The sequence below is a fragment of the Myotis davidii genome, unplaced genomic scaffold, assembly GCF_000327345.1.
Source record: "Myotis davidii unplaced genomic scaffold, ASM32734v1 scaffold421, whole genome shotgun sequence".
Taxonomy (NCBI): domain Eukaryota; kingdom Metazoa; phylum Chordata; class Mammalia; order Chiroptera; family Vespertilionidae; genus Myotis; species Myotis davidii.
In genome coordinates, this window is record NW_006292440.1 from 359,443 (window position 1) to 384,959 (window position 25,517).

Sequence of the window (25,517 nt, forward strand, 5' to 3'; positions counted from 1 at the left end):
ATATATATAGATGATTATACTAGTGTCCTAGTGCACAGATTCATGCACATTGAAAGGAAATTAATTAGAATAAATATTTTAATATCACTATTTGCATCTTGCTAATGAAAAGAAAACAGGGCCCTAGCTGGCTTGGCTCAGTGGATAGAGCATCAGCCTTTTGATTGAAAGGTCCCACGTTCAATTCCGGCCAAGGGCACATGTCTGGTTTGTGGCTCAATCACTATGGGGGGTGTGCAGGAGACAGCCAATCAATGATTCTCTCTCATCATTGATGTTTCTCTCTCTCTCTCTCCCTCTCTTCCTCTCTGAAATTAATAAAAAATATATTTAAAAGAAAAGAAAAGAAAATAGGATTCTACCGAGTCTTGTATTTACCTATTCCAGGACTTCCATGAGGATCAAATGAGATGAGCCACGGGAAAACGCTTCACAAACATTTGGTAAAACTGTAAAATGTTTGCACCTGGCTATAAAGCAAGTCAGGTTCTTGCGCTGAAGAAACTGCAAGAAGGCTAGTCACTAGGGAAAGGAAGCCAGGCGTTGCAACATGACGTCATTACCCGGCACCCACAGCCACTGTTTCTGGGCTGAGCTGGGCTGTGGGCCACATTTTGCACAATGGAGTCTTGGCAGCGTTGGCTGCAATTTGGTGGTGTGTCGCTCTGGGGTGGTGGCGGGTCCTATGTCCCACTTGGGGGAAGCCGAGTGTTGGTTTGTCCGTGCCAGGTGCCTGGTGCCATTTATTTTTAAGTGGCCAATGTGTGTCATGGCAGCTCCTACATTGAGGGTCTGCCCCCTGGTGGTCAATGCATGTCATGGTTACTGGTCGGACAGATGGACACTTAGCCTTCCATATATATAAATAGATGGGTCTCTTTGAGCTCATCTTATTTAGAGTTCCTTGAGCTTTTGGATATTTTTACTCATGTCTTTCATCAAACATGGGAATTTTTAGCTATTATTTCTTCAGATATTCTCTCTTCACCTTTCTCTCTTCTTTTTCTAGAATTTCCACAATACTCATGGTGGTCTGATAAATAGTATTCCACAGGTCACTTAGGCTCTGTATTTTCTTTTCATTCCTCAGACTTGAAATTTCCATTGAACTATCTTCAAGTTCATTAAGTCTTTCTTCTAACTGCTCAAATCTTTTTATTTCCATTGTTTTTGTTTTCTTTTTAGGTTCTCTAACTCTGATATTTCCAATATGTTCACACACTGTTTTCTTACCCTGTGTATTCTAGATACTTATGATTAATATCAATATTCCCAAGTGAATAACTTAGGAATTATTTTAGACCCCTCCCTGAAATTTACTAATATTCAGTCAGTCAACAAGTTTGGAAAATTTATCTTTACCCTCCAAGAATCTATCCCTTCATGGCTCTTCCTAGAAGCCTTAGAACACACACTTCCATTAAAATTACTTCATTACTGCCCTAACAGTCCTATTTGCAACCTGGTCTTTCTCCTATTTATATGCCATACTACTTTCCAAGTGATTTCTTTACTAAATGAAAAAAAATTTTTATTGGTGACTCACAGCTTGTGTTCCTGAGTGTTCTACTTATTTCCTCTACTCAGGATGATCTCTACCCAGTCCCCTTTTCACCTACCTAAATCCCCTATGTCCTTCGAAGTTCAATTCTTATATGTCCCTCTCAGAAAAGCTCCTCACTGCAAAGGAGTATATGAAGGTATATTCCTCTTAATGTGTTAAAAGGCCTTGAACACACACCTTTCAAAAAACATGTGATTCTGTAGTAATCACTAATTTATTGGACTATTTTCTGCTAAAGGAGAAGCAATTTGACGCCAATAGACCTTGATTATTTGATTTTGAATTCTCATCAGCTAGCACATTTATTTATGTTAAAAGTTATCATATACAAGTAATTTCTTAAAATTGTATCTAAATAAAAATGCCTATAAACATATATACATAATCAGAATTGTTAGTAAACTTCTTGTGCAAACAGAAATACATAAACAGGAAAAAGTATAAGATAAATATACCAGCTCTACAAATTCATGTTGCTTTTCCAAAAGAATTTAAGTCATGCATGGGGGTCAGAAAGAAAACTCCTATTAAGGTTTCTCTGCATTCAGGAATGTAAAAATTGACAAGATACTCTAGACTGGATTGCTACTGATTGTCATACACTATATTATAAAACCTGTGCCTAATATAACCAGGCTATTAGATACAACAGCATAGTTTAAAAAGGAGAAGAAGGAGCCAGTAGTGACTGTGATGCATCCTTGAAAAACTTTAGTCTTTAATAATTATAAGTAAAAAAAAAAAAAATTGATCACTATAAACCCATTCCCTTTGGTCCTATCACAACACACTGCTCAATTTAAAATAAGTTCTCATAGGATTCTTCCAGGTTTCTGCTGTTGTTATTTATTTGGTTTTATTTCCCGGGAGAGGGGTTATTATGATGTTTATTTCCATAATTAATTATAGTACTAAACTCAAAGGAGCATACATTTCATAAAGACAAAGCTGGACCATCAGAGAATAAAAATACAATAAGCTGTTTAGAAAAAACATTAAGTAAGAGTTCCAGTTTTATAATTTGTATGTCATTTTAACCCTGACCTAAATACAGTAAGTTTGATTTAGTTACAAAATTTTGGTTATAGAAAAACGGTAGTGAAACTAGGGCTTAAGATCCTATCTCCAATTATGACTCAATGTTATGCTGTTCCAGGAACACAGGCTATAAACCTAGATCCAGTAAGCCATCTCAAAATGAATTTTGTTATTCATAGGAAGAACCCAAAAAAACATTTTATGGAATGAAAAGAAAATCACCAGTGTAAAAACAGCAAAACATTAAATATGAAATATACACATTCAAATAGTTTAAGAATTGCATTTTTCAAACATACCTTGTCCATTAATTTACTTGCATGAAGACTCAAGCTATTGAAGAATATTTTTTTGCTTAGCAAATGCATTTCTTCAATGGTAGTCAACAACGTGGTAGCACTATTTCCAACAATGCCACTAAAAGCAAAGAACATTTCAGGTTGCAAAACAGGCTAAAACAATTCAGTTATTTAATTGAATTATTTAGAAAGATCTAGATTTAAATAAATTTTCTTTTATTACATTTATTGGGTTGACACTGGATAATAGGATTATACAGGTTGCAAATGTACATTTCTATAATACATGAAGTGTATATTGCATTGTGTGCCCAACACCCAAAGTCAAATAGAAAAAATAAAAGTTTTTATATAGAAGATTCATAATGATGTAAAAATTTACATCACTAACTGTGAATTAAAACCAATTACTCTGGTATCACATAAAAATGACAGTTTGGTGTGTGTGTTTTTCATTTTGAGTTAGATAATGAAGAAATGAAAACAAAGTACTATATTTTTAATACTTCACAATCTCTTTCAAAAAAACAGTGGGTTAGAACAGACTCATAATATACAAACCTATATTTCTATTTTTCCACTACTAAAATAAATGCATGTCTTGTTTATCTAAGAATATATAATTTTAATTGTAGGAAAACCATTCCATCAATAGCTCTACTGATAGAACATTTAAATTTCATTAATACTAAGTTTTCCTTGAATTAAAATTGTTATACCATATCAGTAACACACCTATAAATTATACATTTTTTTCAAAATTTATAAAGCTACCTAAGTAGCAGATATATATATAGACTAATTATGAGTAATGTGATATTTTGAAATAATCAGCCCATCTCTAATTCTCAATTTGCCATTACAAGGATATTTCTTTAGACCCATCCAAAGGGGTTTCACATTTTTCCCAGGATATAAGACAATCATGTATACAAGAAAATTCCCAATTTGTTTTTCCTAATTCGTGTACTGAAAGTGATTTTAAAATGTGTTTTTAGGGGAAAAGAGTTTTGTTGATGCAAAAATATACTGTAATCCCGAAAAAAATAATTTCCACAGGCAAAATAACACATTACTTACTATACTAAAAAATGTTTTAGATTGCTAAAAATACATATAATGGTATTAATAACAGTAAGTAATAAGCAAAAAATACAGCAAATTGAGAACTGACATACTGCATATGCTACAAGAGTAAATACTAATACTATATATTTTAATATATTCTGAAATGAAAATATATTGGGACAAATTCTATACAGTTAATGGAGACAAAGCAACTTATCAATTTCAAATATATAATCAGAAAAGTAAAAGCAGATTCCTAAACAGGGAAACATAATAGTAGTACTTTTTGAAATTAAAGTACTTTTTGAAATTAAAGTATCTCAGTTAAAAATATAATAAGCTAAACACCAAAATAAACTGGAATTCCCACATATGCCTATCCATAGGATAAAAATAAGTATGCCTCGCCGAAACCGGTTTGGCTCAGTGGATAGAGCGTCGGCCTGTGGACTGAGGGGTCCCGGGTTCGATTCCGGTCAAGGGCATGTACCTTGGTTGTGGGCACATCCCCAGTGGGAGATGTGCAGGAGGCAGCTGATCGATGTTTCTCTCTCATCGATGTTTCTAACTATCTCTCTCCCTTCCTCTCTGTAAAAAATCAATAAAATATATTAAAAAAAAATAAGTATGCCTCTTAAAAGTATAATACATCAAGTGAAGAGGAAAGAAAACTAAATGGATACAAAAAGAAACTGACATTTTAGTGAAAAATTTAGAGCGAGAACAAGCTATATTTACATCATTTATTTTTAAAAACTTGAGTTATCAGCCATATTTTTGCATTACTCAGATCTAGAATTTACTAACGTTTACTAAGTAATCACTAGACATCAGTAACCAGACCAGCTACTTGTAGATGCTTTTCTGTTTTTGTTTTTCCTTTAGGCTCCCTGCCTCAATTTATTTGGATTCAGAGGCCACTTTCCATTGAGCCTACTCTGGTTTCTTTAAAGCCATGAATACAAAGGCTAATCCTTATTATCATGACCTCTCAATCATTATCTAGCAGCTAGCTTGTCATATTCTGATACCAATTCATGGTTTCTAATCACTCTCTTTTTCTCTTTTCTTTTTTATTTCCTTTCTCCCTCTCTCCCTCCCTCCCTTCCTTTTCCTTTTTCCTTATTTTAAAAGTACAGTTGACCTATAATATTATATTAGTTTCAGGGGTACAATATAGGGATTCAACATTTATATACCTTATCTTTTGGTATTTCACTTCATATTTCTACCCAATTTGTTCATACTCCTATTACTTAATTTTTCAATGTTAGGTATTACATACAAATTCCCTGATATAGAAGACGAGAAGTAAATTATTTTATACAATTCTCCTCCTCTACCTCAATACATCAAACTTCATCTTTTCCAGGCTTCCTAATTGTTATATCATAGCATTCTAGTAAATAAATATTCAATGTTTCATTATTACAAGCATGTAAATACTATTCAGAGCTGACCAAAGAATTAGGGAATCCGAAACAAGAGAACGAGCAGGCTTGTGAGAAGACAAATCCCAGGGTAATATCCATGCAGTAGCCTAGAGAGCAACTAGTTTAGACTAGAGAAGTAGAATGGGGGCTCTGAAAGGGATGTGGGGAAGAGAAGAGAAGAGGTAAATTGGGTGTTCTTCAATATATGGTAGAAAATGTAGAGTCAACTTAATAGTTTAGGTCTAAAATAGTGAAAAGGACATAGAAAAGCAAGTATAAAACCAAGCAATTATTAACTACAGAAAGAAAAAGTTTTACCAGAAAGAAAATGCAATCAAAGTATTCTGGATTCCAAATCTTCCCTTTTTTGGTTTACTCCTGCATTGTGATGGAATCTATATCCTCCAGTAGTTTTAATGTACAGGAGAAAAAAAATTTTGGAACTTGCATTATCTCCTATTTTTCCCCAACTTCGGTGTCTATTCCTTCCCAGTTTTCTTTGGGGATTTCTTCTCTTCTTAACCACTAAATAAATAAATATTACAAGCATGTAACTATTCAGAGTTGACCTCATCTAGTTCACAGATATGTCCTACTGGCTATAACTGGCTATCTCCAAAACCAACTACTTTTCACCATCTCCAAGACTATCACAAACTGCTTCCTAAATGCCTTCTTTGTTCCCCTTTTGCCCCACCACATTACATTATCCACAGAGTACCCAGAGTCAAATTAATCATAAATCAGCTCAAGTCTTTCAAAACTCTCCCACATCTTCCCCAACCCACTCAGTATAAAAATCTAAAACCCTTGGAGAAAAAACGGCAACCAAATAGGCAGACATGTCATGCACCTCATCCAGGGGACAGGCGAAAATATAACTAAATCAGAAAACAACCAACTGGAATTAAACTAAGCACAGGTGAGGAGACAAGCTACAAAAAGGAAGGGCAGAAAACACCTAGAGACCAGTAGGAAGTACAGGACATGGGTTTGAGAAGGCTGGCAGGCCGAGAGGTAGAGGAAGAAGCTGCATTATGGGAGTGCCAGCTCCCTCAGGAAAATAGAAGCCCTGCCCAGGCTAAGCACCAAACCTGTATCCCTTGGCAACAGGCTTAACAGTCAACTGTGTAAAGAAGCAACAGAGCTGCTGGCTACCATGATGCTATGGGGGGAAAATAGCACAGTGCTGTGGGGAGATAAAGCCGAGGTTTCCTTCTTGTTTTTGGTTTGTTTTGTCTTCTTTTTCCTCTCTAATCCCAGAACATAGGACTTTTCAATTGCAAACACTCACCTGAGGCTGGAGCTCAGGGAGGCAGGCACAGACTCGAGGTGCCTGAGGGGAGGCTGAGGAGGGAAGCAGGGCTGGGAGACATTGGCCAGGGGCCCTGCATCTGGTCTTAAGCATCCAAACTTAAGCGGCCATTTTCCCCCAGAGAACCTGGCCCCTCCCAGTAGCCTCAGGTGACATAGCCTGCCACACCCTTCATTCCAAGCTTTAGAGAAGAAAACAAAGGCAAAGGCCAAGCCTACGGGTCTAAATAGGAGCCCTTAGTGACTGCATTGGAAGAGGAGCCGAACTTCAGCCCTGCTATTCTGGAAACCAGACCGATAAAAACTCCAGGTTTCCAGCCAACCCCAGTGGTCTCCTTACCAACTAATGATTCCTGACCAACCAAGGGCAGGGTAATATTTTGGGCCACTCACGAAGGAGTAGCTCTGGGTCAGGAAAAAATACCTATCTTATTCCCTGAAAGTGAAACAGCACCAGCTACACCTAAAACCCGGTCAGAAACAGATGCTTGAGTGATTAAAACTGACAGCTGGCACATAGGAAAAGAGGGCAGAATGGCCCTGCCTGCTTGCAGCCAAGGTCTACAGAGACTGACATAAGCAGAGGACCTGTGGACCACTTGGAGCTTCAAGTAGGGTGCTAAAAGCCTGACAGTGGCCAGCACCTAAGTACCTAACAGAAAGTCCAGAATTAGCAGACAGAACAGAAGAGTGTGGTCCTAAACCGGTTCCCAGGGAGCATTAAAACTCAGCTGAAGTGAACAACACTTCACTTTGTATTTTTTATTTTTTATTTTTCATTACTTTTTTAATATTATTTTTTGCACCTTTCCTTCCTCTCTTCTCTCATTTTTTTACTCCCATTTTGCTTCTCCTTTTCCTGTTTTAGTATTTCTCTTTCTTTTTTTCCCATTTAAAAACATTGATCTTCTTTATCTGCTTTATTGATGTGTCATTATTCTAATCTCTGTTGGTTTATTCATATATCTAATTGCCTCTTCCCTGCTCCTACTCCATTTGTGCTTCTCTTATCTGTTTCTTTTTTTAAAAAATATATTTTATTGATTTTTTTACAGAGAAGAAGGGAGAGGGATAGAGAGTTAGAAACATCGATGAGAGAGAAACATCGATCAGCTGCCTCCTGCACGCCCCCCAGTGAGGATGTGCCCACAACCAAGGTACATGCCCTTGACCGGAATCAAACCTGGGACCCTTGAGTCCGCAGGCCGATGCTCTATCCACTGAGCCAAACCGGTTCGGCCTATTTCTTAACTACACAGTTTTTTTTCTTTTCTCTTGTTCTTTTTTTCTTTTTTTTTTTTTAACTTGTTTCACTTCCTAAATTTAGTCCTATCTTCTCTCTCCTCTATTCTCCTTTAAAAATTTTTTTTTAAATCTTTTCATCTTTACTTCTCATTTCTTTTCTCCTTCCTCTATTCTAAACCATGGTCCTTCCTCTACTCATCCAAATCCTTAACCTAATTTTCTTTATTTAAGCTCTGCTTAAACAGATTCTGCCCTGCCCTTTTCTCTGGGTGTTTTTTGTTAGTGCTTTTAGGTTTATTTGTTTGTTTTGTTGTGTTTCCTCCCCACATTTCTTTTTTTATTTCCTGCTATTATTCTTTCTCTCTTCTCGCTTTCCTCATTCTCTTCTTTCTGGTGGTCACTTTTATTGGGGTCATAGGTGTCTTGTGTACATTCGTGTTCTGTTCGTCTGTGTTGTGTCTTTTAATGTTGTATTTTGCGCTGCTCTGTAAGCTTGGCATGACATGGTAGGGACTGTTCCACATAATCCGACACCCTGAGAGGAGACTTCATCCAAGAAAGGCACAATAGCATTAAAGACCCACCTACATCAGGAGAACCCAAATATCTCAAGTAAGGGACCTCCTTAAAACATCCAGCCCAGGAGACCTGAGATACTGCACCACTGGGTCCCACAAAAATCTGCTACATAATACCAATTTTAAAAATCTGAGTGCCATAGCAATCTGATTTAATACATAGAAATAATTACAAAGGAACAGCAAAAAGAGGGAGACAAAGAAATAATGCCCAAGTGAAAGAAAAGGAGGAATCACCAGAAAGGGAACTAAATGAAATGGAGGCAAGCAATTTGTCAGAGAAAGATACAGAGTAATGATTATAAGGATGCTCAAACATCTGGATAAGAAATTCACCAGCATGTGTAAAAATCAAAGGGAAATGAAGAATGACATAGCTGCAATAAAGAACACAATGGAAGGTTTCAACAGTAGACTAGAAGAAGCTGAGGACCAAATCAGCAAGTTAGAAGTTGGAAGAACACCTAAGCAGAACAGCAACTGGAAAAAAAAATTAAACATCAGGAGGAGAGTCTAAAGGAGCTTTGGGACAATACAAAACAACACCCACATAATAGGAGTGCCAGAAGGAGAGGAAGCTGAGCAAGGAATAGAAAACCTATTTGAAGAAATAATAACAGAAAAATTCCCTGACTTTGGGAAGAAAAAGAGTCACAGAAGTCCAAGAAGCACAGAGAATCCCAAACAAGATGAACCCAAAACAACTGACACCAAGACACATTGTAATTGAACTGGCAAATGTCAATGAGAAAGTAAGAATCTTAAAGGCTACCAAAGCGAGACAGAAAATTACCTACAAGGGATTTCACATTAGACTATCAAGTGACTTCTCAACAGAAACACGCCAGGCCAAAAGGGAATAGAATGAAGTATACAAAGTGATTCAAAGCAAGGGCCTGAATCCAAGAATACTATACCCAGCAAGGCTATTATTCAAAATTGAAGGGGTAATCAGGAGCTTCACAGAAATAAAATGCTAAGGAGGTTTATTACCACTGAGCCAGCAATGCAAGAAATGCTAAAGGAACTGTTGTAAAAAGAATAGAAAGGGAAGAAGGAACACAGGCATAAAGAATAAAAATGGCAACAAACATGAACCTATCCTATATAATAAAAGGCTAATATGCAAATTGACGAAACAATGCAATAACCGGTTGCTATGATGCGCACTGACTACCATGGGGCAGATGCTCAATGCAGGAGCTGCTCCCTGGTGGTCAGTACCCTCCCACAGGGAGAGCATCACACAGCCAGAAGCCGGCTCACAGCTGGTGAGCGCAGTGGCAGTAGCAGGAGCCTTTCCCGCCTCTGCGGCAGTGTTAAGGATGTCCAACTGCTGGCTTAGGCTTGCTCCACAGGGTCTAAGCCATCAGTCAGACATCCCCCAACGGCTCCAGGACTGCGAGAGGGCACAGGCCAGGCTGAGGGACTCTCCCCCTGCACCCCCCCCCGCCCCGAGTGCATGAATTTCGTGCACCAGGCGTCTAGTAAACAATAACCTTAAATATAAATGGATTCAATGCTCCAATCAAAAGAAATAGGGTTGCTGAATGATAAGAAAACATGACCCATATATATGTTGTCTACAAGAAATACACCTTACAACAAAGGACACACACAGACTGAAAGTGAACGGATAAAAAACAATTTTCCAGGCAAGTGGAAATGAAAAAAATGCTGGAGTAACAATACTTGTATCTGAGAAAATAGGCCTCAAATTGAAGGCCATAACAAGACATAAGGAAGGTCACTTCATAATACTAAAGGAATCAATACAATAAGAGCCTCTAACTCTCATAAACATATATGGACCCAATACAGGAGCATCTTAATATATATAAAAACTCCTGAAGGATATCAAAGGAGTGATTGACAGAAAGAAATACAATCAGAGTAGCGGACTGTAATAGCCCGTTGACATCACTGGATAAATCTTCTAGACAAAAAATCAACAAGGAAACAGCAATCCTAAATGACACTCTAGAACAGTTGGAAATAATTAACATCTTCAGAACATTCCACCGCAAAGCTACAGAAAATACATTATTCTCAAGAACACATGGGACATTTTCAAAAATAGACCACATGTTAGGACACAAGCTAAGTCTTTACAAATTCAAGAAGATTGAAATCATACCAAGCATCTTCTCAGACAAAAATGGCATGAAATTAGAAATCAGCTGCAATAAAAACACTCAAAAACAATCAAATACATGGAGTCTCAGTAGCATGCTATTAAACATGAGTGGGTTACCAAAGAGATCAAAGAAGAAATAAAAAACATCCTGGAAATAAATGAAAATGAACACACAACAATCCAAAACCTATGGGAAATAGTGAAAGCAGTCCTAAGAAGGAAGTTCATGGCACTACAGGCCTACCTCATAAAAAACTGGTAATAAGCTATCTCACCCTGAAACTTAAAGAACTAAAAAGAGAGCAACAAGAAAAGTCCAGAACAAGCAGAAGGAAGGAAATAATAAAGATCAGAGCAGAAATAAATGACATAGAGACCAAAAAAAAAAAAATACAAAAGATCAATAAAACCAAGAGCTGCTTCTTCAAAAGGATAAACAAGATTGATGGTCCTCTAGCCAGGTCAACAAGAAACAAAAAGAGAAGACCCAAATAAACAAAATCAGAAATGAAAGAGGTAAAGTTACAAGTAACCCCACAGAAAAACAAAGGATTATAATAAAATACTATGAAAGACTTTATTCCAACAAATGGGACAAGTTTGACAAAATGGACATAGTCTTAGAAAAATACAACCTTCCAAAACTCATTCAGGAAGAATCAGAAAACCTGAACATACCAATGACTGCTAATGAAATTGAAGCAGTAATAAAAATGAATAAAATAAAATAAAAAACTCCCAGCAAACAGAAGCCCCAGTTCAGAGGGACTCACAGGAGAGTTTTACCAAATATTCAAAGAAGTAATATCCTCTATTCAAACTATCCTAAAAAATTCAAGAAGAAGGAACACTTCCAAACTCTTTCTATGAGGCCAGCATTACCCTAATTCCAAAACCACATAAAGCCATGACAAAGAAAGAGAACTTCAGGCCAATATCTCTGATGAATATAGACACTAAAATCCTCAATAAAATTTTAGGGAGGGAGAAGGTTGGGAGCAGGCCGGAAGAGGTTAATGGGGGGAAAAAAGAGGACCTACATAATACTTTCAACAATAAAGATTTTTTTTATTTTTATTTAAACCCTCACCGTGTCCTACAAAGTCCTATATCATCTGGCCTCTGCCTACCTCTGTGATTTCATTGCCCCCTAATTCATTCCACTCCAACCACTGGCCTTCCTTCTCCTCTACAATGCAAACTTTTCATGGCTTTAAGGCCAGAGTATGAACTCACATAGAGCACTCTTCTCCAAGATATTTTCAATCCCAACTCCTTTATATTATTCAGATCTCTATTTAAATATCCTCCACCAAAAGACCTTCAAAAACAGTCACATATATATACACCTACTCATTCATGGCCACTCCTTATACTTTCTACTTTCTTTGTCCTGCTTTATTTCTCCTTAGTGTCCTTTCACACTACTGAAAATTATTTTATACTTGTTTGTCTCTGCCATTAGAATGTAAGTTTAAACTTTGTTCATTGCCATTTTATTAGAACCTAGAAGAATGACATTTATAGTCAACTTTTCAAATTGACTAAATGATAAAATGTGTGTACAAGTAGAAGAGTACATGCAAAACTATCAAAACATCTTAACTGTCATCTTCAAAATTATTATCTTCAAAGGTAGAAAAATTATAATTGTCAAAGCCTTAAAAGTTACTACTGTATTCAGAATCCAAATTATTTTATTCTTAACACTAGAGGCCCAATGAACGAAATTCATGCATGGGGGGTGGGGGAGAGTGTCCCTCAGCCAGCCTGCACACTCTCAAATCTGAGACCCCTCAGGGGATGTCCGACTGCCGGTTTAGGCCCGATCCCTGGCTGCCTGCCTGCCTGATTGCCCCTAACTGATTCTGCCTGCCAGCCTGATCCCCCCCTAACCACTCCCGTGCCTAACTGCTCCCCTGTCAGCCCGATTGCCCCTAACTGCCCTCCCCTTCAGGCCTGATCGCTCCCCCCTGCCCTCCCTTTCAGGCCTGGTCACCCCTAACTGCTCTCCCCTGCAGGCCTGGTCCCCCCCAACTGCCCTCCCCTGCTGGCCTGGTCACCCCTAACTGCTTTCCTCTGCAGGGATGGTCCCTCCCAACTGCCCTCCCCTGCAGGCCTGGTCACCCCCAACTGCCCTCCTCTGCAGGGCTGGTCCCTCCCCACTGCCCTCCCCTGCTGGCCTGATAGCCCTCAACTGCCCTCCCCTGCCAGCCATCTTGCGGCAACCATCTTTGACCACATGGGGGCAGTAATCTTGTGTGTTGGAGTGATGGTCAATTTGCATATTACCTCTTTATTAGATAGGATTCTCTGCATTAGAATTGAGTTATCATTATCTTCAAATAATAAATTTCATTCACTTCCACATCGGCATTACTACATAGATAACTTAATTATTTTACCACGGTTGTTGCATAACACAGCATAAACTATGTGTTAGCTGCTTTCAGCTCTTAAGTATGTATCATTCTCTTATTTTAGGAAGCCTATACCTTACAATTGAAATTAATTTATTGCTTTTGAGTCATGGCAAATGATAAATTTATATCTAAAATTTTAGAGAACCCAAATCCTATCTCTGATCAGATGCATGGTTAGTTTTATTTGAAAATCTACCAGTAGGACAGGAAATCAATCTCTTAGCTGTGAAGTTTTGAATGTTTAATCTCAGTCATTAGAATCTAGGTAACATCATTGCCATAGTCTTTTGGTGATTTGCAAACTAGTGATCCTTACACCTCTCCAGGAACTATTAGTTATAATAATTATCTTCAATTTTAACAATGGACATTCTATTCCTCATACTGTCTTACTGGATAAAAATTATTTTTTAAATAATTTTTAATGAACTAATATGGAAACTATCAAAAATAAAGTTTGAAAAGACAGTGTTTTAACATAACAGCATTTATAATATAGTCTTAAGGTAACATTTATAATAAAGCTCCAGTGTAGGTGAATACCATCAACATATATATATGCAAAGCTAAAATGAATGCAAACTTTGGAGTCAAAGATTATATTTTAAACTAGAGGCCCAATGCAAAATTTATGCACTAGTGGGGTCCCTCAGTCTGGTCTGCGAAATTGGGCCGAAACCGGCTCTCTGACATACCCCGAGGGGTCCCAGATTGCAAGAGTGTGCAGGCCAGGCTGAGGGACCACACCAGTGGATGATCAGAGCCAGGGAGGAATATGAGAGGTTGGCCAGCTGGGGCGGGACCACGGGAGGGCTTCAGGGCGTGTCCAGTCTGTCTCACTCAGTCCTGATGGGCTGGACCCCAGCAGCAAGCTAACCTACCAGTCAGAGCATCTGCCCCCTGGTGGTCAGTGCACACCACAGTGACTGGTGGACCGGTCGACTGTCTGCCCCTTGGTGGTCAGTGCACAACATAGCGAGCAGTTGAGCGGCCTTAGCATATTAAACTTTGATTGGTTGAACAGCAGACTGGTCGACCGGACACTTAGCATATTAGGCTTTTATCATATAGGATAAGACAAATGGTCCTTAATCAGATAAAAGTAGGTTTTATTTAGAGACACTAAAGCAGCTTTTATTTAGAGATGCTAAAGTAGCTTTATTTAGAGAAGATAAAGCTATGGTTTTGTTTTATCAATAATAGAAAACTATGCCGAAACCAGTTTGGCTCAGTGGATAGAGCGTCGGCCTGCGGACTGGGAGGTCCCAGGTTCGATTCCGGTCAAGGGCATGTACCTGGGTTGCGGGCACATCCCCAGTGGGAGATGTGCAAGAGGCAGCTGATTGATGTTTCTCTCTCATTGATGTTTCTAACTCTCTATCACTCTCCCTTCCTCTCTGTAAAAAAATCAATAAAATATATTTAAAAAAAAAATAATAGAAAACTAAATGGTAAAAAAAAATTTATGTTATTTACATCCAGAATAGGATATTTAACTTATTATGCCTTATTCTGCGTATAATATATAGTGCTCTGGGTGCTATAAATCTATTTTACTAGTGCATTTACAATGTTATCTATGTTGTGGATGTATGTAAGCATGTATATAATTTTGTTTGAAGAATAAAAGCAAAAGGAAACAATAGACCTGAAAAAATGACACAGATAATTATGCATATGGTTCATTCATTCATGTGGAAGTTCTACCAGTTATACTTAGTCATGCAAACAATGAAAATTAAAAAAAAAGAAATCTTACACTGTTCTAACTGAACTGGGGTATCACAAGATTTAACAAGCACGTTTAACCATTCCACTTACCTGATTGTATGACGGTAAAATTTTAGGAGGTTAGAAATTTTATATAATAAAACCGCTCCAGGTTCAGCGACTATTACTTGTTCAATTCGAACCTATTAAAACATGTGAGAAAAATATTAAACATTTCTTAAAAGCATAACTTTTCTTCACTTCACTATGTTAAAGAAAGCATTAAAAATAATAAAACTTTATTGTGACAGAAATCATAAAATCCCTTCTAAATAAAGGATTTCTGAATATTAAATGATGGAGGATGGAAAAATAACAAAAATGCTTTAACAGATATACTCTACAAAAAAATAATTGCTTATCTACAGAATTTGGCTTAAAGCAGTTGCTACCAGAAATAATCAATAGAATAATGAGCCCAGCCAAAGTGGCTCATTGGTTAAGCATCAACCTTAACCACTGAGGTCAGGGTTTGATTATTGGTAAGAATAAATCATGAAACTTCTGGATTTCAATGTCTACAGTAAACTGAAGTGAGTCAACAAGGAAAAATAAACCAACAATTGTAAATTACTCTTTAATAAAGAAAAACAACATCTATTGCAGGCCTTATAGAAACCAAGAACTATATACTTCCTCTACAGTTTCTCAGTTCATCCCTACACCCTTGATGGTAGATATTTTTATAAACAGGTTTAACGTGAGAAAATTAAGGTGCAGAAGAGTTAGACAATTTGAACAAGTGAACACAACTAAAGTTGCAAAGTGGGAATTCTAATTTTGACTTCAAATTCTGTTTCCTGTACTACAAATAGTATTGATAATAACACATACTTATTATTTTATCCTTGGATTTATTATTTATTGCTATCACAAAAGTTTACTATACTTGAAGCAATAAAATAAATGGAAAAGTTGTTAGTAAATCTGTTAAGTGTTCAGAAATTAGTTACTTCAATTCAAGGGATTGACAAATTACTACTGGAAACATAATAGGTAAAAATAAATCAAAATATGCAAACTAAGAATGTCTCAAATTTTCTTTCTTAGAAAATTATCAATAATTATTTTTAAACATACATTATTATGTACAATACTGTGTTAATTTGACAAAATTACAGCTTTAATTCAGGCTGTTATCAGAGTGTTTAAACTCATAAGAATAAGGGCACAATTTAAGCAGAGACCATATAACATACATAAAAACAAAATGTTTTACCTTTAGAGGCCTGCACACCCCCTCAGTGATATGCCCAACAACTTCTTGAATATTTTCTTCAACACCTACAATTAATTATAACATAACTCAAAAATTTTTCCATATTACATTTCACTTTCAAAAAACTGAAAAAATACTACATATGACTAATGGCACTAATAACAAACATTTGAAATAAATGTAATCATAATTTATTAAGTTCAATATCCCTTAGGCCATTATTAATTATGTTAATATCTGAGTTTAGAGCCTTGTTAATTCATTTGACTAAGAAATTGATTAATTTAGTGATTGATAAAGTGAACACTTTTTGTGAAAAAGTAAATATAAGAGTCAAAGGAGAGTGTAAAAGATACTAATTGAAGGAAGCACTGTGAAGATTTATTAGCATTTGTTCTCCCACCACCTTATTCTAGGCAGTGAGAAAAATGGAAACCACACCTTGCAATCTAATGGAAAAGCTAAAACTTACTAAGTACTATTTATCAAGCTCTGTACTAGGTACTTGACATTTACTGCTTATAACCACCTTCATTTTTACAGATGGGAAAACCAAGGCTTAGAAGAATTAAGCCAATCCCATAGAATAACCTATTTCATCTAACTCCAATCTATTTCCTTCTCAGGTCTTAACACTGTCTCTCATATTAAGTTTTCTGGAACATTTTTTAAGAAATACATTTTCTTAAACTAGGTACTTAAGGATAACAGAAACCAACTTTAAAAAGTTCAGACTTTGTGTCTATCTAACAAATATGCTGGAATACCAAAGAGTTAAAAATGAGGAGGTTAAGTCTTATCACCAATTTGTACAATGGCCTCTTGTGCAGATCATGTGCTGAACCAGAATGATGAGGGCCCAAGTTATGCAAAACAAAAGTGATTCCAGTGACAATAATTCTCTTCACTGCCTATCAATAACAGAATATCTTAATTATCCATTAGCCCCCTCTATGACATTCAACTTCAGGTAGTCAAAACAAAGATCTGAACTTCTGTGAACAAAAGACTTTAGCAATTCAAAAATAGTAATTTTTCTTCCTTGAAATTGAAACCAAAATTTTAAGTACATTTAGTACATAGTTAATTATGCAAAAAACTTTAAAACTCACATGAGAATTAAAAGAAGGGTTGGTTAGTAGGAGTCAAGAATTAGCAGCTTAATGACCATAAGCAAGTCACTTAGTCAGCTTACTCACACCTAAATTGCCTTTAAAGTGATGTGGCATGGAAGATCTGAGATAATGTATGCTAAAGCAATGCCTTAAAAGAAAAGCAGAGGACTCCAGATTTGATATGGTAGGGTCCACTATAAAGGTATGAACAGTTGTGTGACAAGGATAAAGGGGATAGAGAAGAAAGTTTATTAGCAGAAAAAGAAAAACAGGAAGAGGAAATTTAATTAGGATGCTTATTGTACCTTGTAGGTGAGAAAAGCTTCTCCCCGTGAAGGAGTCATCAATAAGTATAGAAACAGAGAAGTCTTGTGTTATTTTATATATTTAGACATTAGCAATACAACTGGAGGGCCCACCTTGTGTAGTTACATGCTTTAAGAGAGCTTCAAGGTGTTCTTTTTCAGAAGCAGTAGCTTGATGGAGCCAAGCCAACATATCTCCTACATATCTAATGAAAAAACTAAATATTAGTAAAGATTCCCTTCAGAAAACCATCAAATATTCCAATATTGTCTGATTACCATACCTTAAAGGGTCATGGGAGTGCATTTCAATGGGTCTAGGTGTACCTCCTGGGCCCCCTCTTGTAAGAGCATCAATAAATCCACGGACAACTGTACTTCTTCTGGCTGTTCCAAATTCATCTAAGGTATACCTAGAAGAAACAAGTAATATAAAAAATAGTTGTTTTCTTCCGAATGGTTATATCAAACTATTCATGCAATTTCTAAGATAAGCAAGACATCTATAAAGCTTCTTTACACAACTCTCTTAAGCAATACTGTTTTTAAACAAGGAAAATATAGGAAACACGGTATCACAATGAAAATTCAATCTAAAAGTATACAACTTCACTACTGTTAAGAAAGAATGCTGGGATCTGGGATTAATCACAGGGGCAGTGGAAAAAAAAAAAAAAAAAAGGCAGTAGAGCCCAGGCTGATGTGATTCAGCCGGTTGGACGTTGTCCTGTGCACTGAAGGGTTGACACTTTGATTCCTGGTCAGGGCACATGCCTGGGTTGCAGTCTCAATCCTGGGCAGGGGGAGGGGGCATGCAGGAGGCACTGGATTGATGTCTCACTCAGACATTAATGTTTCTTTCTCCCTCTCCCCCTCTCTCTAAAAACCAATAAAAATATTTTTTAAAGCAAAAAAAGCAATGAATTAGGTAAAAGTAAAAATCAAGGTTAAGGTAGAAATCTTGGACTATTCAGGTTTCATTATCCTCCTAGTCCAAACATGATGCTCCACTGTTCACATAAGGCCGAATTCTCAGGGCCAATTACAACTCCGCAATCCAAACTACTAGTACAAGCTTTTTCCTTCTACATTAAAAACCTATCCTTTATACATATTATCACAACCTACCACTAAATTTGTCCAAAACATAATATTCACATTTAAAAGCTTATTTTGATTCCACCAGTAAATATATGTTTCTTAAATATTCTGTTCACCTTAGCATACATAGCAAATAACTTTCTTTTACATATGCTTACATGTCATCAATTCTAGTTGAAAAAGGAGGAAGAGGCTTTCTAAGGTGAGGGAATTTTAGAGAAGGAAAACTTTGAAATGGGAGATCAAACAATTTGGGGTGAAATTATAGGATGGCTTGTAGTTGCCACAAGTACCCATTTCTTTGATTAAAATCTCCCTTTGTTGCCCATTATCACCACTTTTCCTTACACCCATCACCCAAATGAAAGTTCTTTCTTTTTTAAAAGTACACAGAAAACAAAATTTTTTTCACAGTCTAATGGCAGTAGATTCTAGATCCATTAACTTATAAATGCCTAGGCAGTGTTCTAATAGACTAAATATTAAGAATTATTTTATTACTGTACATATAAACTAAAGCTACCAGGATTTCACAAAGGTTTCCAAAGAATTAATTCCTTCAGCTATGCCGCTTTCTTAAATATCCTATGGATTTTTTAATAGAATACATTTTTTTAACACAAGCTGGAAAAAAAATATTTTTAAATAAAAGTGAAAGTGTAGTGAAGTGATCAATAACTATAAATTTTTAGGAATCTGAACCTTTTAAAAGACCATTCAGCAGTAACCAGATCATGGTTCTTTGTATGTGTTTGCATTCTGTTAAACTGATTTTGCAATTCCCTGCAATGACATACTAGCAATATGTCAAGATGGAAACAATATCAAGCTCAGTTTTGTTAAACTGTATAACTGCCTTGCATTCACTTTCTATTTTGTTAAACAACTAGAGTCCCGGTACACAAAAACTTGTGCACTCAGGGGGGAGGGTGGTCCCTCAGCCCAGCCTGTGCCCTCTTGCAGTCTGGAACCCCTCGGAGATAACGACCTGCTGACTTAGGCCTGCTCCCGGGTGGCAGAGGGCAGGCCCAATCCAAACGTGCAGCCCCTGGTCGGACTCAGAGCAGGGCCGATTGGGGAGTTGGGGCACCGCCCCTGTCACACCAAAGGCAGGCTGGATGGGGAGGTTGCAGTGCCACCCCCTGTCACCCACAGAGCAGGGCCAATGAGGGGGTGGGGCGCTGCCCCCTGTCACACACAGAGCTGCAGGGCGATCAGGGGGTTGGGGAGCTCCCCCTATAAGGCACAGAGCAGGGCTGATCAGGGGGTTGGGGCGCCTCCCCTGTCACTAATAGAGCAGGGCAGATAGGGAGGTTGTGGACTCGCCCCCGTCACACACAGAGCCACAGGGCAATCGGGGGTTTGGGTCCTGCCCCCTGTCATGCTGATCCTGGTGCCGGGAGGCCTTGTGGCTCCATTGATCCCGGTGATGGGAGGCATATTACCCTTTTACTATATAGGATAGAGGCCTAGTGCACAGGTGGGGGCCGGCTGGTTTGCCCTGAAGGGTGTCCTGGATTAGGGTGGGGGCCCCCACTGGGGTGCCTGGCCAGCCTGGGTGAGGGGATGATGGCTGTTTGCAGCTGGTCACACACCCTTCAGGGTGGGGGTTTTGTAACATGGTTGCTTAGAGTTGCAGCTCAGAGGCCTGCAGTGGCAGGCAGGGAACGTTGGAGTCCTCCGTCACTGAAGCAAGCAAGCCTCATGTTAGTTTCAACCTGCCTGGCTGCCGGCCGCCATCTTGGCTGGCAGTTAATTTGCATATCGCCCTGATTAGCCAATGGGAAGGGTAGCGGACGTACGCTAATTACCATGTTTCTCTTTTATTATATAGGATTCCCTGCAATGACATACTAGCAATATGTCAAGATGGAAACAATATCAAGCTCAGTTTTGTTAAACTGTACAACTGCCTTGCATTCACTTTCTATTTTATAAAACAAATTAGAACAAAAATTTCTATTTTTCCCCTCATGCTCTTAAATTCTCAATGTTTTAGTGTAAAAACTGCATTCTTTTAACTCAGGGTAGGGAACCTATTTTCTGCCAAGGGTAATTTGGATAGTTATAACATCATTTGCAGACCATACAAAATTATCAACTTAAAAATTAGCCTGCTATATTTGGTCAAACATTTAATTAACTCACCCCTAATGCTTTTGCAGGACCAGGCCAAATGATTTCAGGGGCCTTATACAGCTCGAGGGCCGGACATTCTCCACCCCTTTTAAATAATCACCAATTACTTTAAGTGACTTTTGATCAAATGACTACTTATCACAAAACAAAATTCAAAAACTTTCAACTTTTTAAATATAGAAAATTAATCCTCACCCTCAGAACCCAACAATCTGATCAAAAGTTATATTAGAAACCATTGGCATTTTAAAAGAGAAGGGGGGAATTATCAAATCCCACAAACCATGGAATCTAATCTGTATAACTCTATAAAATATCAATAAACAATATTAATGTTAATCCAATTGCAATAATAGACATAATCTGAAGCAAGAATAATGTAAGCTACAATAAACCTTCAATGATATCTGTAGACATGAAACATCTCTTCCCAGAAATAGAAGAAAACTTCTTTAACCAAAACCAGATTCTTTTCCAACAAAGGTCAAAAATTCAAAATGCACATTTACAAAGATGAATGTAAAATTATGTAAATATTCTAAAATGCCTCTAGTAAAATTAAAATGCCCATTTTTTATAATATCTAGCTATAGTGAAAAAGAAAAATTATGGTCAAAAAGCAAATTAAAAGATGAAAAATTTTGGTCAATAACAAATTAAAGGATAAAAGAACAGTATAAAAGCCTCCTAAGAAATATAACAAATACAGAAAGAATGAAGAAAAATCAATACTGTACTTATTACATTCTTTATATTTATATTCTGAAGGTTTACCAAAGAAAAGAAGACATCTTTTTTTTTAATTTCCACATATAATAAATTTCATTTTGAAGAAATTTCTGTATTTTGAAGAAATTTCAAAAGTTAAGAATGCATTAGCATTCCAGTTATATATTACTAACAAAAACTGAGTATGGCAACTTTCTCTAAGGACTTATTTAGGTACTAAATAACTGACATTTTTCTTATATATGATACCTACACATCTGAGACACAATAATGAAAAGTAAAGCTAGTGTACATTACTTAAATAAAGTTCATATAATGCCATCTGGTGGTTAACATGATACATTAAGTTTGTGCTAAATTTAAAGAATCCACCACTTTGAAGATACATGATTAATGAAAGGCCAATTTTCTTTTTCAGCACTCATCTTATGGTAATCAACTGGTCTTAAAATCCTCCCTTCTCACTCATCTTCCAAGTGCTTCATCTGCACTATTGTCCCCCTATTCCCTGGCATGTGCCCTTCAGAGAAAAATCATCTTTCCTCTTGATTATAGCTCTATTCTTTGTCCTTCAAGCTTCTGCCTGGCTGTCATGGAGACCCTAAAAACATTCCTTTTTAGTTGACAACTTTCCAGTTTATCTCTTTTCAAAATAAAAATAATAGCTAATATTTAGTGATGAGCAAAGTATTATGCTAAACACCTTAAGTGAAAAATATAATTTAATCTTCCCAAGAACCTGTAAGATAGGTACTAATATTATCCTCATTTTACAGCTAAGGAAACAGAAGCTTATAAAGGTGCAAGCAAAGTCTTCTCAAAAAATGTAACTCAGAACACACACACCTTCTAAGCCATTAAACAGTATTGCTCCTTTCCAAATGTTGATCAAAAAGCAAAATTTAGTGAAAATATATTTATAGTAGAAGTCAGTTGACCTTTTCAAATGTCCAAACACAATGGCATTTTTTTTTAAAAAAAGGTTGACTTTGTGAACAAACATGAATCTGTGGACAATGTAACACTTACTAAAATCAAACATCAAATGTCCTAGGTACTAAATGACTTATAACCAAACACCAATACCTTAAAGTGAAGAAGCTAGGAAACAAATTTCAAAGTAAATATAATCTAAAGAGCTGGTGACCCATAGTGAACACTAGCTGATCATATATACATGCACAGGATTTACAGCTATTATGGTCCGGCTCTTACTACTAACCCAATGTCCAGTGCAAGCTTTTGCAATGATTGCTCAAAGTTGCATGTTCTTTCTTAATCTGCATCTTGGCAGCTGCTGTTCTCTCAACCTAGGATGTTCTCTGCTCCCATTCTTCCTGGAAAATGTCTATTCAACCTTCAGAACTCACTTTACCTAGTTTCCAGAGGAAACTTTCGCTACTGTTCATCCCAATCTCTTACCACAGAATACTTGAAACATGACCTCTAGAACAGCAACTAGTATATTCATAAAATGGATGTGTTTATATCTGGCTTCATAAACTAAAGCAATTTGAGAGCAGTGTTTCATTGATGTTGTATCTCTAAAACTTACAATTCTGCTTAACACAAGAGTGGAATGATATTTTTACACAGCTCTCCCAGCATTTGTGTTCTAGAACCTTATTACAAGCTAAGTAATGTTCCAATCAGAAAGCAGAGTAATGGGAAATCTTGTAAAATATTACTAGCATCTGAAAGGCATGATTCAGAGTAAGATTCAATGTGTATGTACAGGTCCACTTCTTTTCTGTCTCCTGAATTATAACTCCTCACTTGGTCTCCCTTTTTTCATATTATTCCAGTCATTAAAAATAAAAAGTATTTCCTTTTATTTTATACTAGAGGCCCAGTGCATGACATTCGTGCACTTGGGGGGGGGGGGCGGTGGGCGGTCCCCTCAGCCCAGCCTGTGCCCTCTTGCAGTCCAGGACCCCTTGGGGGATGTCCACCTGCCAGTTTAGGCCCGATCCCCCTGGGGATCGGGCCTAAGCTGGCAGTCAGATATCCGTCTCACTGTCTGGGACTCTCACAGTCCAGGAACCCTTGCTCCTTACCACCCACCTACAGCGGAGGGGGGAGAGGCTCCCGCCACCGCCACTGCGCTAGTCATTCATGAGCCCAGCTTCTGGCTGAGTGGTGCTCCCCCTGCAGGAGCACAATGACCACTAGGGGGCAGCTCCTACGTTGAGCGTCTGCCCCCTGGTGGTCAGTGCATGTCATAGTGACCAGTCATTCTGCCGGTTGTTGCATCATTCAGTCGATTTGCATATTAGTGTTTTATTATATAGGATGAGAAATAAAATAATAAAATTAAAATGAAGATTAATAAAAAATATGTAAACAAGTTAATAATGCATAAGTTCTTTTCTATACATTATCACTTATCTCTTGGCTGGCATAACTTACAGGATCAAAGACCTGGACCCTTTTTTCATTTCTCAGTCTTCTATTTGACCTCTTTCTCTCCAAGATAGTGTTGCTACAGGGGTCTTAGTCACAATTCCAAGGCAGTCAATAAGATGACAGAATGGGGAAAAGCCCCTTAGCCTCTACATAAATATAAGAGGTAGTCTAGATACAGGAACACCTGAGTTTTCCCCTCCATATTTCATTCTTTAGCATATAATATGCAAATGAACTGATGCTAAGCATTGATACAGACATAATATGGGATGAAAATATCATTGTAAGTTATTACAAATATCACTCAAACTACTGTATTTAATAATACCAAAAGTTAAGGTGCATTATAAAAACAAAAGTCGGGCTTTTCTTTTTTAATTAGGAAAAAGTCACTTACTTATATAAGACAGGTCTATCCTGCAGGGCTTCCATTGCCTGAGTTAATACTGGAGATATGTCACATGATTCTTGTGTCAATGCTCTGCATTCACCTGAAAAATAATTAACATTAGAACCTCTGTTAAATTAAAGTTAGGTCTTATTATGTCTATTGTACATCATAGTCTAAATTCTATAGCAAATATTGCATTTTTAAAATGCTTGGGAAAACCTAGAGAATATGTCTATCAAGAACTGGTTTATGCTGTCAACCAAACTAAAAATTTAAGCTTAAGTATTTATATAACTTTAAATGACCACGTATGCTACCTGATACACCCTAAACTTATGTTTTATTATTATTTTAAAAAACTATATTTCTAAAAAAAAGCATCAATGAAAAAATATTCAGTGAATCACTGCTATACACACAGTAAAGTTCAAGGCAAGAGGGGAAGAGTATTAAAAATACATACACAAAGACACACACACACACAATATATACATATATATTACAAAGTTCCTTCCCTTGGGAGTAATCTTTAAGCATATACTTAAAATGTTTATATGGATAATATATAGTAATAAGAATATCATTTTAAAAGTTTAGATTTTAAAGTTTTAAAAATCCCTACACCAAATTTTCTTTATTTTAATATTCTAATATTATCATTAAATAGCTATTAAGAGTTTACTATGTTTAAAGAACTTAAAACTTGTTTCAGAAATGCCAACCTTTAAGATATGAAGACCTCACACTAGCATTGTATTTTTAGCACCCATATATATTTCATACATATGCATGTATGAAAATAGAGATATCTTTAAGTTTCTAGGAGCCAAAGGCCCACAGTTTGGAAGCACTATGTTAGATGGCATGAAAGCATAAAGAAATTTGAAGCCTTTGAAAAAGAAATCTAAACTAGAGAGCAAAAATCCTTATCTAATAAAAGAGGAACATGGTAATTGGCGTACGACCGCTACCCTTCCCATTGGCTAATCAGCGAGATATGTAAATTAACTGCCAGCCAGGATGGCGGCCAGCAGCCAGGCAGCTTAAAATTAACATGAGGCTTGCTTGCTTCAGTGATGGAGGAAACCAACATTCCCCGCCTGCCTTGCCGGCCTCTGAGCCGGCAGTTTGAGACATTGTAACAAATACCTCTGGACTTCAGACAGCAGATTCGCAACATTGTATGCATTTGCCAGAAACCTACTTTTAGCAGTGGAGGCCTAAGAGCTGGAGCCAAACCTCA

General features: G+C 37.1%; 1 protein-coding gene across 2 annotated transcripts in view; it reads right to left on the bottom strand.

Annotated features, from left to right (window-relative positions):
• COG6 (component of oligomeric golgi complex 6) overlaps positions 1-25,517 on the bottom strand; it is a 132,295-nt gene that overhangs the window by 78,534 nt on the left and 28,244 nt on the right. For both annotated transcript variants that reach the window (XM_015565399.1, XM_006765898.2), the window contains exons 8-13: positions 24,281-24,374; positions 17,793-17,921; positions 17,623-17,714; positions 16,089-16,153; positions 14,921-15,012; positions 2,902-3,019 (exon numbers count right to left, since the gene is read on the bottom strand). In XM_015565399.1, the coding sequence (XP_015420885.1) occupies positions 2,902-3,019; positions 14,921-15,012; positions 16,089-16,153; positions 17,623-17,714; positions 17,793-17,921; positions 24,281-24,374 (590 nt within the window). The remainder of the gene's footprint in view (positions 1-2,901; positions 3,020-14,920; positions 15,013-16,088; positions 16,154-17,622; positions 17,715-17,792; positions 17,922-24,280; positions 24,375-25,517) is intronic.